At 34.9% G+C, this 20,039-nt stretch overlaps 1 protein-coding gene across 1 annotated transcript in view; it reads right to left on the reverse strand.

Moving 5' to 3' along the window:
* The window catches only part of ATP8A1 (ATPase, aminophospholipid transporter (APLT), class I, type 8A, member 1), a 208,377-nt gene that overhangs the window by 165,460 nt on the left and 22,878 nt on the right, over positions 1-20,039 (reverse strand). Inside the window, exons 6-11 of the mRNA XM_010858921.1 lie at positions 18,452-18,492; positions 9,305-9,378; positions 6,720-6,789; positions 5,059-5,186; positions 1,308-1,419; positions 1-144 (exon numbers count right to left, since the gene is read on the reverse strand). Coding sequence (XP_010857223.1) covers positions 1-144; positions 1,308-1,419; positions 5,059-5,186; positions 6,720-6,789; positions 9,305-9,378; positions 18,452-18,492 — 569 coding nt within the window. The remainder of the gene's footprint in view (positions 145-1,307; positions 1,420-5,058; positions 5,187-6,719; positions 6,790-9,304; positions 9,379-18,451; positions 18,493-20,039) is intronic.

The raw sequence follows: 20,039 nt of genomic DNA on the forward strand, positions 1-20,039 counted from the left end.
GCTTCCAGAATGCCTTCGATTCCAAATGGCTGAGCCCACAGAACAGACAAGAGACATGGCAATCAAGATACAAAATAAAATCAAAATTTGTACATTTGTAATCCTTTCGACATTTGAGAGTTTAAGTGGTGGACTTGTTGAATTCTGTAAAAAGAAAACAAAGATGAGTAGTAATGAATGTGTACAAATAATCTAGTAATGTGTATCTAGTATTTTGGTGAGCATGACAAAGTCATAACTCAAAATCTACATACGATTCAACACATGAGATTTATGCAGAAAACAATCAGATGTAATAAGCTGTCAAAAGTTGACCACCTCTTTTCCTGTACTACATCATGCAGTCCTTTTTCTACGACATGAAACAACAAGAAAGAAGAGAAGGAAATAAGATGCCTTTTGAAGACATAGCTTTCGCACTGTGGCAGGTAAGATGCAACTACCTAAGAAAACAGGGTGGAAGAAGACCTCTAGCATTTCAGCTCTCAGAGAGAGGCAGAGAAGGTGACCTATGACCCATAGCCAGAGATGTGGAAATTCCAGACTATGAAGACACTCTGGTTTCCAGGTTTTTTGATGGTATTTAGTAATTGTTGTACTTAGCACAGCAGTAATCTAAGTAGTGCTGGCTATCAAGAATCATTACCAGCAGTCCTGCTTGCCTGTGGATAACATCTTTATGCCTTTACAAGGAACAGAGTTATCAGCCCGAAAGCAGATTTTCATTTAGTATCTTAAGAATGAATTTTCCACACCCATGGAACCACTGAACACTCATGATACCTTAATGTAGAGAAGGAGCACCCATAGTCCTGTGTAAACATTTTAAGTGCCAGGATTAAAGCTGATTAAAAATGGTTTCACATAAAAATGCTGTGAAAAAGTAGTCAACATCTGACTCACAAGTTTTTCTTTCAATTCTATTTAAAAAAATAAAATAAATTCTAAAATTTGATCATTGTAATAAAATTATAAGATAAACACTTTAATGCAGAGCACTCATCATTAAACAGACAATTTTTGCCAATCACTACAATTGTTAGTAAATGCTGCCAATGGACTGGTATACAAAATCATTAGGTGTTCATGCATTGGTGATCTCTGGTGGAACTTTCTAGTGTTCTTGCATGGAGTAAGCCATTTCACAGCCCCACCCATTGAAGAATGAGATCTGGATGCAGAGTGTAGGGCTCAGGTATCTATAACAGATGGTCCGCTATATTTATTAGGACTATAGCATGGAGAGCTACAGACAGTAATTTTGAAAACACCTAGGTCCTTAAGGTTTTCATAGATAAAAACCTCACCTGCATTAGCTTGGTGTCATGTCCAGTGTAGACAACTATTCCATGAACCCACTGTGTATTTCTCAATTGAGCACCTCGCAGAAGAATCTGGTCTGCTCCCAGGGGAACAGTGCTATGACAGATTATGTTGACATTAGAAATGACATTTCCCAAAATGCTTAAGAACTCTACAGCCACTATATAGTTCTAAGAAAGTTTCTGTTATGACAATAACCCTTTTTCATTCTTACTTTATTTTTAGAACAGAAGTAATTTTCCTACCAATAAGAATAATTTTCTGTATGGAATTCAGAGGCTCATTCTCAAGCCTGTTGAAGACTTTTCCTGATTTAGCAAGCCCATTTAGGTTTCTGAGATATTTAGGAGTGGTAAGATTAGGGGAGATCTGTTTCTCTTCCCTCACCTTCCTTCAAGTTAAAAATAGCTTTGTGCAAAATAAAGGTACAAAAAAAATACACAAGGTAAGAAAATCTGTGGATCTCATCAGATACTTTGTATTGCCACCCACAACCCCCCATCCAGAGATTAAGTTTGTATTAAAATATCTAGACCATTCATTTATTGTATTTGAAGATCAGTTTTCTGAGAACTGTGAACACATTTTCAATAAATGGTAGCATCCGAAAGTCTTAAACACTCCTTTGAAATGACAGCAAATTGAGATTCTTCATTCCAATAGGACTTAAGCCACATTTTTGTGTGAATAAGGGCCAAGCTGGGTCTTTTGTGGATTTTTTGCAAGGCTACCCATTATGGTAAGTTGTGGGTTAATTAATACAACCTCTCACAGAGCTATTACAAGGGTACAAGCTATCACAAATACAGTGGGATTCTTAATGGAAACATGCTATAAAAAACTTAATGACTCAAAGATTCCTATTATTATTCTTCATTTTACTGATTAAAAAAAAAAGGTCAAATATAATGAAAAAATTCATAAAAAAAAAACTTTCAGAAGAAAGAGGAAGCCATTTCCCCCAAGAAAAGTCTCCAGAAACACAGAATTTGTTTGTCAGAGAAGGAAAGTGAGACTGAAACTTTCATTTCTGGTGAGATTTTATAATCCAGTAGGGGATCTAGTTGTAGTTTGGGGCTGGGACCTTCCTTTAGGAGCTACACAAATGTCACTGGCTCAGTTGAAATCAACCCAGATGGGTGGGTAATAACAGCTCCTGAAGCCATTTACTTAAGTGAGTACACCCTTAGGAATTTGTATTCCAACTTAAGAAAAGAACACAGCAACTATAACTCTCATTCCTTATGCAAAACAACATGCCTTTCAGACCCATTTCAAAGTTTGGGGTGCACTTCAGAAGCTCCTGGATTATGCACTAGGGCACATAAATGCCAACTGTTTCTCACATATCTAGGGGTATGACCTGGCAACTGTCAGCTCAGCATTTGTGGTATAGATTGATTGGAATGAGAGACACACTCTACAAAAGCAAAAACTACTTTTCAATTACAAGGACTCAATAAGAATTAGTTATTAGTTTTCATCAGAGCTGGAATTCTGAAGTTCCTAGCAATAGACAATGACCTTTATCCTTAATATGATTAAAATACATCCATTCCAAACTAAAGGGGCTCTGAGAACACTAGGTAATTACTGTAAAAGTCAAATATGCTACAAAGATATGGAAGATCTATGTCCACATTTCATGTAAATTAAAGCATATTATATAAATTCTATCTGCACCCCAAATCTTGGCACCATCATATAAAGTTTGTCCTTCGCTGTATGCATTTGCTTGGCATCAATTTGCTGGGGAACAGATAAGAAATGGAAGCTGGCCAGTTAGGAACATCAGACTACAGAAACTTTACTTGCATAAATGGCCAAATCTATCATTAGTCTATAACCATATATTCATGGAAAGATCACTCTGAAAAATTTACAACAATATATAATTACTTCAAAACTTACAGGAAGACTGGTGGATCTGTTCAGGGTATTCAATTGTCCTTTATATTTAAATACTATAATACTGGAACTACAAAATACTGAAAGCACTGATAGTCTCTCAGGCTGGCGGGGTGAGCTAGAGCATTTAGCTACATTTAGTTGGCCACTCCAAATGCCCACTAGAAAAGAAGGGAGGCAGAGGAGACCCTGCCCTTCCTGCTAAGTTCTGCCTCATTTCTTTGCTCCCCTTCGTAACAAAACTCCTTGAAAAAGTTGTCTATTTTTTAACTCCTTCCATTATCTCAAACTAACTCTCATCAGGATCTACCAGTCCTAACAGAGCTCAAGGATTTTCACTTGCTAAATCCAGATGTAGGTTCTCAGACTCACTGTACTTGATTTCATTGTCTTCAGTCACCCGTCTGCCTTGATATGGGTTTCTTCACTCTCTTGGTTTCTATGCTACCAATCTGATCACAGTCTGTTTTGCCAGTCCCTCCTCTCAGTCTTCATGCTGTCCTAAGACAGCCCTCCCCACGTTTCTAACTGTACCCGTTTATCCTCGGTGATTTCTTCCAATCCCATGGCTTTAAGTATCTATGCCAAATACTCTTAGATTTATCTCATGAATCTGGACCTCTATCCCGAATTTCAGGCGTATGTGTTTTAACTGCCTCCTGATATCTCTGTTTGGACATTACAAACTTTTTAGGTCCACAACCAAACAGCTGATATTGCCCCTCAAAAAATGCCAGCTGCTCTGCATTTCACTCAGTATAACACCCTTACATTGACATACAAAGCCTGGTATGACCTGGCCCACTATTACCTCTCTGTTCTTCTATTACCCTCTTCCTCAATCATTCCACTCCAACCACACTGGCATTGATGACATACCACCATCAATCCAGGTACTTTCCCTCTTTCCAATGATGTAACCATACAGCTGATAATTTGTACTTTCTATTCCTTCTATCTAGAATCATCTCCCTTCAGATATTCAAATACTGACTTCTTTACCTCCTACTTACGTTTGCCCCAATGTTACCTTCTCAATGAAGCAATGTTTGCCTTCCTGCAGCCATATTAACTAAAAGTGATTCCCTCCCAAGAATTCCCAATCTCTCTTATTCTGGGTAATTTTTTCAAAAGCATTTATCATTTTCTAACACAGTATAAAAATTTCTTGTCATTTTATTGTTGGTCTGTTTGCCCTTCCCTTACTGCAAGAAAGTTGTTTCTCAAGGTCAGGCAGATTTGTCTGCTTTTTCCATTGCATCTCCTTAAAATCTGCAACTGACCTGGCCTCCTGGGTACAGGGTGACTGGATGAGGGAAGAGGCAGGAAACAGGAGGGGAAAAGAAGGGGATGGAGAATGGCAGGAGGCAGGTATAAAGGTGACTACAGATAAAATAGCCTAGAAAAGGGCAAATGCAGTTACACAGAGAAGACAAGAAACTATCCAGCACAACGAACCCCTGTGGGCAGAGTCTGAACTCCTCGAGGCATTAGAGATTCCAGGAAAGGACCCAGGTCATAGAGAATGGCTAAGTCTATAAGGATTTTGGCCAAAGAATAAACCACTTAACAATGTGCCAGAAGCCTGGCATATCCAGGAAAATATCCAACTCCTCGGCTGATAGGAACCCTGGGAAGCCTTCAGCTATATGAGGTGAACAGGGTTAAGAGCACTTTCACAAAAGAACTCTGGGTAGAAGTAATACAAAATGCTTAAGAAAGAGAGTTTGCATTGTCAAACTTAGAGAATAAGAAAATATGTAACTATTTCAGTAATACCCTACAGCAGAGTGACTTGTGTGTTTTTATGAAGACCAATTTACATACCTGTGTCCATCAAGCCGTATGTTTCCAACAAAATCATAGAGATGTCTGTTTGGACTTTCACACTCAATTCTGCCAGACAGTCTCATCAAACTGTCAATGTCTTTTATATCTGATGTTGCTGGTAAGCCCTGTTTAGAAATTTGTAAATTAGCATAGAGTATATTAAATAAGTTGTATGTAGGAGGGAGCAGGGAATTCTGAATTCATCCACATCTTAAAATCTAAGAGATCCCACTCTTTTAGGACAATTATTCCCCCCTCTCTTTGTCAGATCAAAACTAGCGGATATCTTCCTCTCAACTTGCACATAGGTTTTTCTTTGAACGCAGGTATTTAGGAGAACAGGGCAGATTTTGCGAAAATTCTAAGTATCTTAGAGAGATTATAAACTAGTCTGCAAGGATATTTTGAATTAAAGTCTTCAAAGAACTGTTTGCTTCCAAAAATAAGATATTTAGCATTATGCAGTCTAAATCTGTCTGCTGAATCTCAGAAAGGGAATGTAAAACAACTAGAATCTATGCCAAGAGAGTAGTTATGTTTTTATTCTTTCAGGCCATGGAGGAGGAAAACTCCTAAACAGTTTCTCCCTCTGTCCACCAAGCATTGGCGGGCACTGAGCAGCCTTCACTTCCCGTGGCAGGTAGAGTTCAGGTGCTGTGATGAGCCTCTGCTTCCACCACAACCCAGAGTTCCCACATCATTTTCACCATTTGTCTAGAACCCAAGAGGATACTTTCTTTAATGTCTCTTTTAAAACTTTAAAACCTTACAGTGACTTCCTATTAGAAAGGTATGAGAAATAAATACAGAAATCTAACCAATTCTCTGAGATTAGGGAGCCTTTAGGAATCTTTTACATATGGCAAAACCAAATATGGGCCAGGTAAAAGGGAAAAATAAACAAGCTAACACATGTAAAAGTACTTAGAACTACTAATAGTATCATCAGAGTATTGGTTTTTACATAAAATACTAAAAATATTATAAAATCGTTCCTATCTGATGAATCATATTTAACTAGGCAAGTAAAACTGAATTTTCCATAATACTTAACTCTTCCAGTTTATAAAACCACTTCATTGTGGCTCAATGAGAAAAGACTTGCAAGTGAACAGAACTGCCTCAACTCAAGACAATAATATTAAGAAATAAAGCTATAGGGGTTCAGAACAAAACTCAAAAATGTTTCACTTTTGCATGATTCTTATTTTGAGCTAAAGGCAGTGGAGATCCTGAGGGTTCAAGAGAAACTACTGTCCCTCCCTTCTCTATCTAAAAGAACTTAAATTATGGGTTTTTCCCAGAGAAGAGTTATTGCAAGAGATAAACTTTATTTAAAGTGGGCCCATCCATCTGGCAGGACACACATCTAATTATCAAACATCTGCTCTTCTTATCACCCTGTAAATGACCCTCAGGGCTTCCCATTACTTAGCTCAGATTGGCATCTCTGTCTTTGAGCCTCTCATGTATGTGGGATTCCATTATGTATGAAATTTAATTTGATTTTTCTCCTGTTAATATGTCTCATGTCAATTTCATTCTTAGACCAGCCAGAAGAACCTAGAAGAGTAAAGTTTTCTTCCTCTCCAAAAAAGTTCTCAATTCCATGTAAGAGAACATACGTAATAATTCCATAAACCAATATTTGATCTTACCTGTCTAATTTTCAGGTTTGTTTCACCATCTAAGTTGGATGTTTCAATGTAGCACATGGCCTGGGGCTCACTGTTTTTTTTTTTAATGGAAAAGCACAAAGATTTAGTTGGGGAAGGAAACCGTAATAATAACTTATTTAAAATGCTTAGACTCACTGAAGCCTTTCATTGTAAACAAAGGTTTAGTTACCTAGTTTCTTGATATCTTTCATTCTAACCACAAAGTGCTGTGAGGCAGAACCCATGCATGACAACCCATGGATCAGATGTTCAGCCAGAGGACCCCAAAGCAATATCCTGACAACAATCAGTACTGACCTTCAAGATCATGTAAATAATTAGATTTGTCACACTATACTTAAATCTTTCCTTATAGACACAACACAGACTGTATCTGAAATGTAAAGCAGCTTTGTGTCATATCTTTAGCTCAAAAACATCAAGTGAGATCTCATGCTCATAGCCCACATGTAAATTGATTAAGAGATGGATTAGAAAATTCCAGATTGTTGCTTCTATAAACTTGCATTTGCACGTTTGGGTCGTTTGATACTGCATCTTTAGAAAAAATGAATAGGCTTATGTGGACCATAATATTCAAATTTTAAGGCTACTTTAAAAAACTGTATGAACATATTTTACAGTGAAAGTGGATATACACTTTCTTTCCCTTATTTTTTCTGTTCTATTTCTTAGAGTTGCTTCAGAGATTAGTGAAGCAACAAAAAATCAGCCAACTTGGCCATGACCTGAACCTAGAAGGTTCACGCTATGGGTCCTCACCAGAGTGTTTTAGTCAAGTTTAGTGTGCAGTGGCTGGTGTTAAGGGGCCCCGTTCTCTAGTGTTATCACAGGCACACTCCCCTGAATGTCCTGTGATCTGCCCCTTCATGTGCTACTTTTACTTGCTCAGCAACTACAGCCAGGTGAGTCTGCAGCCCTGTTGTATAATCTGATCCTCAACTATAAGGAAAAGCATTTTGAAGTTAAGTCAATCTTAACAGCACTTGCTTATATGAAAAGCCAATCAATTAACATCATATAGTAACTATGAATGTAATTTCTGATAAGTATGTATACTCACAGAAATTTCTAAGTCACAAACACCTGGAATTTTCTAATCAACTTCCAATTTATACATGTGTAAAGCAGAAGATTCTGAGTTTCAGACATGAGCACACTGCTTAGTTTTACAGCTTGAAGACTTGTGAAAAATACTGAAATTCGTGGTCATTAATCAAATATTTTACAGATTCGTTTTAAAGTAAACTCACAAGTCCTTTAATTTCTCTACGGGCTTTTTTTTCTTCTTCCATAAAGCTGATACTTTTTTTCCCAACTGGATAAGTTTTTCAATATCTATATTTTCACTTTATCAATTAAGGTTTTATTTTTTATTACTGTCACAATAGTAATTTAGTTCTATCACTTGCTCCCAATTTGTAATTTACTTAAGTATACACTCAAAAATGGTTTATAAAATTTTATAAAACGTATCTTCTGATAATACAGAAGGATGACAAATGCTAAATGATCGTTGCCAACTCCATATTTTAACAGTGAAAAGCATTAAATTTCTACTGATCAATATAGCCAAGGCCATTCTCACATCAAATGAGAATAATGGTCTTTTTTTTCTCCCATGAAACCACTTTTCTAGAACCTTAAATGGCAAGCAAGTTAGAAAGTTAAATGGCTGGTTTCTTTTTGAAATGGGGTAAATAAAACATATATCCAAATTCAGAACATTCTTAATCTCTTAAAACAACTGTTTTTGCAGGAGTTCTTGACAATGTTATGAAAAGGCAGCAAGAAGTCTCAGATAAGGAATCATGCTAGATAATTATTATTTCAGCAAATTATGATGACATTCAAAACACAGACTACCGAAAGGCAAAGCAGGCTTTTAGATTAGTAAGTGGAAAGATGAAACAAGATGCTTATCACAATACAGACACTAGTAGACAGCTGAGGTTGATCAGAGTAACGTGCACTTTGTCACGAGTTACAAGTGGGATAAATACTGATCCCAAAGCATGCAGTATCAACTGTACAACATCCAGCTTTGTGCAGGGGGTCCTCTGTAAGCCCTACAAGCCCAAATTATAGCCACAACTGCTATGGGATTCTACTGAACTTGTACAAAATCTCAAATATATGACAAATGTTTAAAATTATAAAAATTTCTCAATAACAGTTTTTCATGTAAATCTTAACATTGTTCAGAGCAGTATCCTGGAGAGGTACTAAATGGAGCCTTAGTATTTAGGCAAGTTGTTAAAATGAATATATAGTAATGATGCATAGGAAATTAAAGTCTACCTTCAGTGGCATGCCTCATGGACTCCGACTCCTGTTGATAACAACAGGAGCTGAATTTGCCCACTCGAGGGATGAACATCATTCAACAATGTATTCATAAAAGGACTTTGAAACATCTGTGAAATATCCATCACCAAGAAGTATAAAATGTTTGTGTTTTCAAGGAAGAGATACAAAGCTCAACGATCTTTGGGTGCAAGCTGCTTTCTGGTGAAGGGTGAGGATCCACATACACACATCCTGTACAACTCAGTGGTTCTAACCTTGAGGACAGGCTGATGAGATCTGCTGGGAGATGCTCCCCATTGGTCACTTTCACTATTTCCCCTACTGCCACCTACAGGTCCCAGTTTAAAATAATTAAAACAAAAAAATGAATAACAGAGGGGGAAAAAAAAAACCAAACAAATGGACAAAAGAGACAGAAAGTTTGAAATTATTATAGAAAATAATACATGTTAATAAAAATGTCTAATGCCAATTTTTTCAAAACTTATTTTGATCAGGTCTAAAGGCACAAGAAAATGGAATATTTCAGAATCACTTACTTGCTTTTAAGCCCAATTTTCAATTTTTAATACAGAAACTTTTGATTTCTAAAATTTTACTCATAAGCATATCTGAGCAAACTAAATAAAAACATGTTTTTATATAGAGAGCTACTTTATCTAATAGATTTTCCTTTCTCCAATTCCTCACTCTTTTGCCATCTATTGTATATCCACTCCTATCCAAGAAGAAAAGAAATAATGGTGAAAACTACTTTTAGGCTTTTGAAAAACAAAGTATACTGTACTATCTCTCCCCCTACACACATACTAAAAAAATATTCCTTAAAATATTCTGAATCCAAAACATTTTAAAGGTTAATTGCATAGACAGCTTAATATATTTAATGTAAAGCTACAAAGGCATGGATCTGGGAATTTATAGTTGTAGACTTTTGAATTATTTATTAATAAAGTTTTGGTAATCAACAGTTTGGGAGAACAAGTCTTTGAATCTAGGAGAAATTTTTCAGAGAAGGTATGAAATTGATATGGCAAGAGTCTGTCTGAATTTGGATTAATAGTTTGGTTTATTTTACTGTATTTTATACTTTGTGAACCCATATATGTGTTTTTGTTATATGATAAAATTTCAGTTCCTTCATTTCAAAATGAAAATCAGTGAAACACAGTAACTTTCAACCATGTTCATAGTTTAATTTCAAACTGCCTTTAAGAATATGTACTAATACTATTAGTATTAATAAATTAAAAATTTAGAAATTAGAATATTATAAACTCTTGTTTTGCTTTTTGCTAAATGGTGCTCACTTGCTGTTGAAAACCACCATGTCCTTATTTTGATAGGGGACAGGGTAGTATAATGAGATGCTAGATTGGGAGTTAGGTATTCCAATCCTGACCCAGTCAGTGGGTAAAATGAAATGACTGAAAACAAGACAAAGTCAAAATCATCTTTCTGTTAATGGTGGCAAAAGCTTCTACCTACTTATTGAGGCTAATGTAGGTTCACAAGAGCCAAGTAATGCAAAAATAGTTTGAGAAAAAAAAATTTAAAAAGCAATAAAACCCCCAGAAAGGTGGTATTTTGTCACTAGGTAGAAATATTTAATAGCACAAAATTCAATATCAAAAAGCAGTGAATCAGATAATCTTTTTAAGATTAATCATCTGAAGGAAGTTAATCATAGTAGATGTATATTAAGATACAGAAACCATTTTGATCTACCAATATTGACAGCCACCAATAAATGCTTTTAGTGCTGAGAAAAGAAATCCTGTAAAAATGTCCTCAAGTTTAAGAAACACAAACATATAGCTTATTAGGAGTTTGGATTAGATAGAGACAGATGAAAAATATTTTAAGAACTTTCAACTTAGAATTAAATATAAATTCGAGGTAGCATAGTCAATTATCTTCATATTTCTGAGCATATAAAAATGAAAATTGTACTTAATGTTTCAGCATATGATGATTTCTATGATAAGTTATGTCTCTATAATAAGTTTAATCAGGAAAATATCAGAAGTTTCCTAAAGTGCTGGAATGCTTCACTATCCTTTTGAACTTTGTTGTGTGACATTCAGATGGTCCATCATTCATTACATCCACCAAACTTTTACTTAGTACCACCAAGTGCGTATCATTCTGCTGGTTAGCCATTCTTAAAAGACTATCAGCTTAAACTGAAAGCAGAATCAGGGAGTATTAAGAGTCTGATCATTTAATCCATCTTCCTCACTTTGAAAGATGTGAAGTCAAGGTTTGAGACAGTAATTCTGGTTCAAAATCACCACGCCAAGATAAGAACCCTGGGATTTGCTTTCTAAGCAAAGCTCTCTAGGACCTGACAGTGACATTAAGTGTACTGTTGACCCATTCTCCAGGGACCATTACCAGCATCCTTCAGTTTTAGAAACTTGCCCTGATAAAGCTAGAAGCAAAGGTAACTAAAAGCATACAGGTTGGTTTTAAAAGCTATTAATTTTAATCTTTTTTGGGGGGGGACACCAATAGGTAATTGGCACCAAAAGCTCCCAGCTATAAAATACAAAAAAATTACTATAGTTACTTCAACTACCTGTAGACTTACTTCTATAAATATCTAGAAAACTCTTATTGCTCAATTAAGTTTCCCTAATTTGTCATAAATTCAATCAGTTTAAATAATGACCTGATTAAACAGATTTTGAAAAAAGGACACTGTCCATATTTATATGTGGATTTTACAAATAAAACTGTCCAAGGAAATGATGATAAACAACCTCTAAAATAGTAAAAACATTTTTCTTAATTTATATTAGGACTAGCTTTACAGTTTTTAAGCCTAAAGCCATTTGAAAGTCACATTCTTTAAAGGGTAACAGTGCCATATGACCAATTTATGACTATCTTAAATACGAGCAAAACAAAAATTATCTAAATTCAGTAAGAAAGAACTTAAAAGAAAGAAAAAAGTGCTTTAATTTTTGTTGGAAGAGTATAATATTTCAAAAGACATGATGACAAAAAAGAAGTCATTTATCCATTTTCTTGTACCAATGCACCATAAAGATCAAGAAACTTTGGAGGGATACATGAATGCATCATAAAGGAATTTATCATGAACAAAGATTGCAAGATAAATCAACAGTACCCAATCCATGTATTATATAAAATAAGTGATAGGAAATCTTACAGGAGTTAGTAGTCTATACAAACAGATCTGAACACATTCAGAGGGAGAGTTGACTCTTAACTGTAATTATAATTTCTGAATTTTAAAGCATAGTACCTATCACTTATTCTATATGGCAAACATGAAAGAGTCCTCTAAGTCCAATCAATCTTTTTAACGTTTAGTTCAAAATCATTGGAGAGGCTTAAAATCCTTCGTTTATTCCTTATTTCCTTGGAGAAATCACAAGGTCAATGCAGGGTAGAGAAACCATCCTCTACACTGTTTGAGCATCAGTAGGTATCTCTACCTTGATGAGAGAAGTACAGTGTCAGCAGGTATATACTCTTTGCCTTTTATTATAACTATATCTCCAACATTTACCTGAAAGAAAACTGGGAATTGGTTAATTATCTGCATTGAAAATAGTTACAAATACACAACCCATTTGTATTTAAGCAGAGAATACAGTAAAAAATGCTTATTGGCAAACAAGAACCACTTCACAAAATGGCATAAAATTATCTAGAAGTGAGGCCAAGGATGGCGCAATCCTTTAAAAAGAAAAAACAAATACAGAATCTGTATTGTATCACCTAAGTAACATAGCTTAATAAAAATAAATTTCATCCACTCTGGTCACTTAATTGACATCTCATCTTCTCATGATTCTCTCCCTATGACATAAAAATAAAAAGGAGGAATTTTCCAAATGAAATCATTACCCTGTTTAAGGGAATCTCAATACAACTGGAAAAACTATGTATGTATATATCACTACTCCTCAGATGATCTTGGTTAAAATCCATAATTTAGAGAGGGAAACAAAGAGTTTTAGATTTTCAGTTATTTCCCAGGATCATAGAGGAAGAGCTTAGACTCAAATCCACATTGAGCTGTCTGCAAAGTCTGATTTTGCATAAGCAAATATAATGAAATGATCACTGCATTTTAAATTAAAAAAGAAAAACCAGTTTAAGTCTCTTTCTTATTTTACTACCTGTTAGCATTAGTGTGAGCACCATCTGAAGACAAGTCAAAGATATACTGTGTCCAGAAACTTAAAAGTAATTTAAAGGATAGGTTTGTCACAGAGCTTTTGGCAAACAGAGTAACTCCAACTAAATAGCAATTGGTGTGCTGGCCAAGTTGAGCAAATTACACTGATGGCCACGAAATTAGACCTCACTCTTAGCAGCCAAGAAAACCTAAAAGTTTTACTATTTAATCAAGTGAAGAAAAGCCCTTTTTCTTGTGGGGGGTGGTGTTAAAGCCTTTTTGTTCTCTCCCCTCTCTACTTTTCCTTGAATCCCAAAATAACACTTTTCTGCACAGGCCAGGGGGAGGTGGTGGTGTGGGGAAGAGCCTGATGTCCTCAGTGGGAATCACAATAAGAGACAGCCCACTGTGGTCCAGTATATACCGTGGGGGAGACAAGTTAGGGAAGGCTGGAGGAGACCTTCTCATCTACGGTAGGTATGCTGGTTATCCAGGTAGGGAAACTCTGAATACCTTGATTCCAAAGAGATTTGTTTCAAATGAAATCTGGACTATCTGAGATTGACAAACTGTCAGGGACCTTGGAATCAAACATCCCCTTCCTTAAAAAAATGGGGAAAATGGGAAAACAAAAAATAGCATGTATAGGTATATACTGGCCCTTAAAGTAATGTGAGAGTACTCTGATAGCACTCACTAAAAGCAAGATAAACAGAGCAAAGATCTCTGCAGCCAGAGCACCAGGAGAGAATTCTACACAGGTAACCATTTAACTGCTGCTTAATTATCTCCTGTGTGTTAACACTTGCTTTTCAATCAGACTGTATTCTTTATAAAGTCAGAATCACATTTGCCTATACTACAGGGTTAGGAATTTTTGTAAGTCTGTTAGACACTAACAAATTGCACTATTTTCCAAAATCTTCATTCATCATAAGACCAATGAAAGGCTTATAGTTAGTAAACTGAAAACTAAAAGAAAGTATCAGCATCTTACATGGTCTCACATGGGTACCCCAAAGGGTTTAGGAAGACCAAGGGCTCAGTGAATGCTAAGGTTCTCACTGCACTGTGAAGGGACTTACTCCTTCCTTCTGATGCCTAGGTTTTAGCTCACTTTCTCAAACACCTCTTTCCTAATGTGCCATTCATTTCTGTTTTCAGGCTGGTATGTGCATAGGAATAGACAGAACAGAAAGTCAAGACGCCAAAAATTCTTTGACCACGTTGTTCTAATGAAAGTTATCATGACAAAGCACTTTTAGTCCCCAAATACTTAAGTTTAAAAAAGTACTTAGGGCTTCTGGTGACTACCTTGAGCCTTCTCATGTGATTAACATTAGAGATTATAATTGAGGATTATGAAAAAGGTTATCAGACTATAATAGACTGACTGAAGATCTGATATGTTCAATTGCAGGCTTCAGCATATTTATATTTTTACTAAGGAATTTCTGAAGATATGAATTCTTAATCCAAAGACCTAGATTTCATGGTGGAAACTTCAGGCATGAAAGCAGCTGTATAGAGTGATTTTGCAGGGGCATATGGCCCACTACTTCATGCTTTTCTTTAAAGCCTGAAAAATAATGTTGATTCTAAGATTCTTCACTTAATTTTTCTGCCTGCTACTATTTCAAAAACATGTGAACAGTTTCAACTGCATCTTAACTTTAAGAACTGATCTCTGTGGTAAGAGTAAAGAAGACAGCTGTTGACTTTCAAGAGTGGGGATGCAACGCCTTTTTCAGGGCTTTGTGACTGTAATATTTTCTTAGAAAACCAGATGCTTAGAAATATTTTCTTAGAAAACCAGAAAACAAGGCAATTTAACCTTGTGCAACAAAGAAAAGGCTTCCAAACAAAAGCTGGAGGGATAAACTGCGAGTGTTTGAGAGCTGAAATCTGCCCATCTATGAATGACAAGGTGGACACTGCAAATTTGTAGGTCCTCTGAGAAACATTAAAAAGCAACCGCAGTAGCCACACACTCAGAAAGGCCAAGAAAAAAAGAACCCTGAACTTAAAGCCCATTTGCATTAAAGTTTATCATATTACGCTGGCAAATGGATCAGACTCTTGGTTTTGCTTTATTGATTTTATTTTTAATTGCACAAAATATCACATAAGCTAAAGAAAACACTTGCCTTCCAATCTGGCTAACACAACAGCCAGCCTGTTTTCACATCAGTTCCTTTAGTGTTCAATAAATCATTTCTACGTCACCAGCATCTTGGTGTACACCATCCCATTCCTTTTGCCTCTGATTCTTCTATGACACAGTGACTCTATTGTGAGCCTACTGCTTAGCAGATATATTCAGTAAGTATTTGCTGAGCGATGCCATAAAATTTTTCTGTGTGTTGCCACAATATTTGAAATTACAGCTTTTACTTGTCACAAAATATACCAGAGTATACAATGTCATAATTTATTTATAAAATGCTTTCATTATTTCTGGATATCCATATATTGTTAACTTTTTGCTATTATAAATAATGTTAAATGATAATATTTTCTTGGGATAAATTCTCAGAAATGTTCTTTTTCCTTTTTCATGGTTGTCAATATGAAGACCTAAATTGCTAAATCTACAATATTATGTGAATAAAAGACTTCATACAAATTCTGAAATATAAAAATTTCTCCTTGATAGCAAATGAGACCTCAATATTGTTTAAATTTGCAACTTGTATTATTAGGTTGAATATTATACTGAGTCTGGTTGCTTATATATTTCTTGTTAGCTTTTGCCAACTTTTATTTCCTATCTAGATAACAACAATTTCAATCTTTTGTCATATTTGGTGCAAGTATTTCCATAATTTCTCTCTTTGTGTGTTGCATACTAGATTCAAATTTTATGTAATCAAATTCCATAAATCCTTGAGATGTTGATCTTGTTCTCCAAATATTAAGATTTTTTATTCTATGTTTTGCAAAAACAATATTTTAACATTTTCTTCTAGTCAGTTGAAATTTATTTTAGCCTAGGCTAAGACTTAGACTAAATAAATCATACTGTTCTTGAAACTGCTAATCTGTGGTCCTGACATGATTTATTAAATAATCCTTTTATGGGTGATTTCCCCCTGCCTTTTATTAAATATTAAATAGGCTTTAGTTCAAGGCATTCTTTTTTTTGGTTTTATGCTATTCATCAAAGTATATATGTGCAACAGATCCACACTATTTTAATAACTTTTCATTTTATTTATATTTAATCCTTGCACACTGTTAATTTTCCAAAATAGTCTTCTATTTTCTCAACTATTTGTTTTTGAAGTTACAGTGAATAATTAGTAAACTCTTGAGGAAAAAGGAATGATAATTTCCCTGAGGTTATGATATATCATTACTTTTGAAGAAGTGGGGCTTTGTTTTTCAAGGAATATGACACATTTGCTTATTTATGTGAAACTTTAACACTTAAAGTTGCAAGGTTTTCTTTACAGCAGTCATATATATATTTCAAGTTTATTTGTAAGCATCCCACATGCTACTAGGAATGAGATCTGTTTTTTCATTGTATTTTTCTAAATTGTTATTGCTAAAAAAAAGTCATGTCAATTTCTGAATATTTATCTTGTATTTATCACTGAGCCAACTTTTATTAACTCTAATTAGCTAAGTGCCTACTTCCAGCTATTAAGTAACATCAGTTCATTTTGGCTGGATGACTTTTTGCAACATGTTAAATTCTACCCCTCTGTTTCTCAAAGTGGGATATCAAGGGAAGGTGTGGCACTGAACTGCAAGATAACTGAGAATGCTATTAATCATGGGCTGGTAAATTAATTTTCTGTCCATGAAAAATTGGAAAAGTTAAAATAATCTACTCAGTCTTGGAATAATGACTGTCCAATAGGAAAATAAAACATTGAAATGAATTAAAATTAATTTTAGGGTGAGGTAGTGGATAGTTATCTCCTGACTTTACAACTAATTTATTTTCTAAGCAAGCACTCAAGGTAAGAAGAAATTGTTATCAATTTCTTTGGATATGCATTTATGTTAATTATCCTGACAATCCTAGTAAATGAAATATATTTATAATAAAAATCAATTATCATACTTGACTACATCCTACTTGCCTTCTCTCTAGTGTTTACATTCATAAGTACTATACAAGAGCATAAAGGAAACTTCTTTTGAAACAGTAAATTGAGCTTTTTTGTTTTTTCTATCTTGTGCCTCTGAAAAAGAGGCAACTGACACAGAAATAAGGAAAGAACAAAGTATTTTCCTCTTTGTTACTTTCACGTCAAAAGCCAAAGACAGGGAGAGTAATGACTTTTCAAATATCCAGAAAAGGAGATGTCAATCTTTATTCCGGCCGCTGACTTAAAATTGAAATGCAATGAGTTCAGAGGGCTTCCTGTTACCCGGGAGGACACAGGTGACTGTGAGTGTCACAGGCAGAATCAAGGGCATGGCCTTTAACTGGGAAAGGCTGGGGCGCAAATAAACTCAGGGTACTTACACACCTGTTGTCCTCGCAATATCAGAACACAAGCTCCCTGGGTGGAGTGGCCTTGTTCTGAAAAGTCTCTTACAAAGTTAGGAAGGTTATTCCCTTGCGGATGACTGGAGGTTAAATGGTCTTCCAGAACTAAAGGAGAACTAACAGTCATAGCTTACCTTTTGAAACTGGGGTCTGAAAAGCATACGAACATTTGGATAACACTTGCTAAACTGTGACTCAACTCATTAACTGTCGTGTTAGAGGTCCTATGAGCAAATTAACTTCTTGATGTTATGGAACTGATTTCCAGCTAGTTAGAAGATGATATTTAGTTAGCAAGACTTTAAAAAAAAATGAATTAGTAATATGTTAATGTGATTAGCCACAATAAATGAATTTGAAGTAAGATATACAAATGTGAACTATCAGAATCTAATTTTTGTTTTACTTGGACAGTAGATGAGTAAAGCAAAAGAATTACAACACAAAACAGTCCATGGTTAAATGAAATCTATGAAAACAGTACTCAAAATATACTATGAAAGAAACAAAAAGTTCTAAATATAACTTTAAGATAGTAGTCTTTCTAATATATTGCAGAATTACTAACCGGAAATGACTAAGTGAAGAAGATTCCATGTGTATTTACATTACTTACTAAACAGCTTTCACATCAGTGGAATCCTTGACATTTGCTTATATCATACACAAAAATTACATCTGCTAGAGTACACCTCTATGCATGTCTCCTCCTGTAACAAAATAAAAACCAGTGCATACCTTTTCCCAGTGCACAATTTCCCAAGCACCATTTCTCAAAACTGGAAAGAGAAAAGGTGATAGTTTTAAGAATGTTTTTATTACTCATCAAAAGCCTACCTCTGATGAAATGATCATTTTTAAATGAATAGCTTCAAATAAATGAACTGGTAACAATTTTTACAGGTTTAAAAACTAATTGTGACAGCAAAGATACATAAAATTATACAAAGAAACAACCAATGTACATTTTATATCTCACAGTAAAATATTACTAACAAGGTACTCTTTCACCAAGGGCTTTCTTTAGCACACGAAGAATTACAGGGCTTGGCTGGAGGAGAAAGCCACAAAAAGTTTGAAAAACGGAGTGACAAGCTTAAAACATTTCAGAAGCCAGAACAGTAGCAATGCTAAAAAAACAAAAAACAAAAAAAGATTTACAAGTTTATTTGTAAGCATCCCACATGCCACTAGGAATGAGATCTCTTTTTTCACTGTAAGATAGAAAGAATGGATTTCAAACTAGGTAGTAAAAACTTAATACATAAACCAGTAGATTAAAAAAAAATCTGTACTTTTAGCTTTAAAATAATGGAAAATAGCAAATATTTGTATATTTGGTTTACTGAGAAGAAACAAAAGAAGAGGGCTACAATTAAATTATGATTGAGGGGTTGAAATTTCTCAGAGTTTTATTACTGGTTTGCAACAGTAAAGTTAACTCGGTTTACTTTTCTTTTATTCCTACAATGCATCTGTGGCATAATACTGAATATACCCATAGACAATAACAGATAAAACAGAAAAGAGAATAAAGTGAAGTAGATAGCACAGCATGGAGTTAAGAAAAAGAGTAAGTCAAGGTCAGTCAACAAATTATCCTTACAGTAAATTCCATGAGGGCAAAGCTAACATTTGCTTTGTTTAATACAATATTCTCTGGAAACAGTACAGTCCTGGTGCTAAGTAGCTGCTGGGTAAATATTTGCAAGATGAATAACTTAAAGACACGAAAACATTAGATTCAGTTTCTTTTGATGTTAGAAGCGATGAAGGCTGAACCTTCTTAAGTAAATCACAATGATAATCTCTAAAATGTGCAATAGCAAACCTAACATTAATTACATACTCACAGATCTGAAAACCAGTGCTATCATATAAAATATTCTAATCTAAATATAATCTTTTAGTGTTTCAAAATTTCCTGAACCCAGGGACTATGTCTTATTCATTTATCTCTAGCACTTCGCAGCATTCCTGGCATGTAAGACACGCCAGTGTGAAACGGATGAGTAAGTGCAAGGAGGAGTATCTTACAGTGAATTCTGGTGAATCAACTTCATTAATTTAAATAATTCCAAGATGAAGAGCTAACACTAAAGAATTTCCAGTAACTATGAGGAGTATCTATCTTACAGTGAATTTTGGTTAACCAACTTGATTAATAATTCCAAGATGAAGAGCTAACACTAAAGAATTTCTAGTAACTATATGAATAAGTTTAAGTTTCAGTGTTTACAGCTGGGGGTGAAGGACCTGAGTCCAGTATCTAAGACTGATCCCTATGCTCTAAACACAAGACTCTAATGCCTGCAGAGTTCACCCA

This window comes from Bison bison, unplaced genomic scaffold, assembly GCF_000754665.1.
Source record: "Bison bison bison isolate TAMUID 2011002044 unplaced genomic scaffold, Bison_UMD1.0 scf7180017864451, whole genome shotgun sequence".
In the NCBI taxonomy this organism is placed as follows: domain Eukaryota; kingdom Metazoa; phylum Chordata; class Mammalia; order Artiodactyla; family Bovidae; genus Bison; species Bison bison.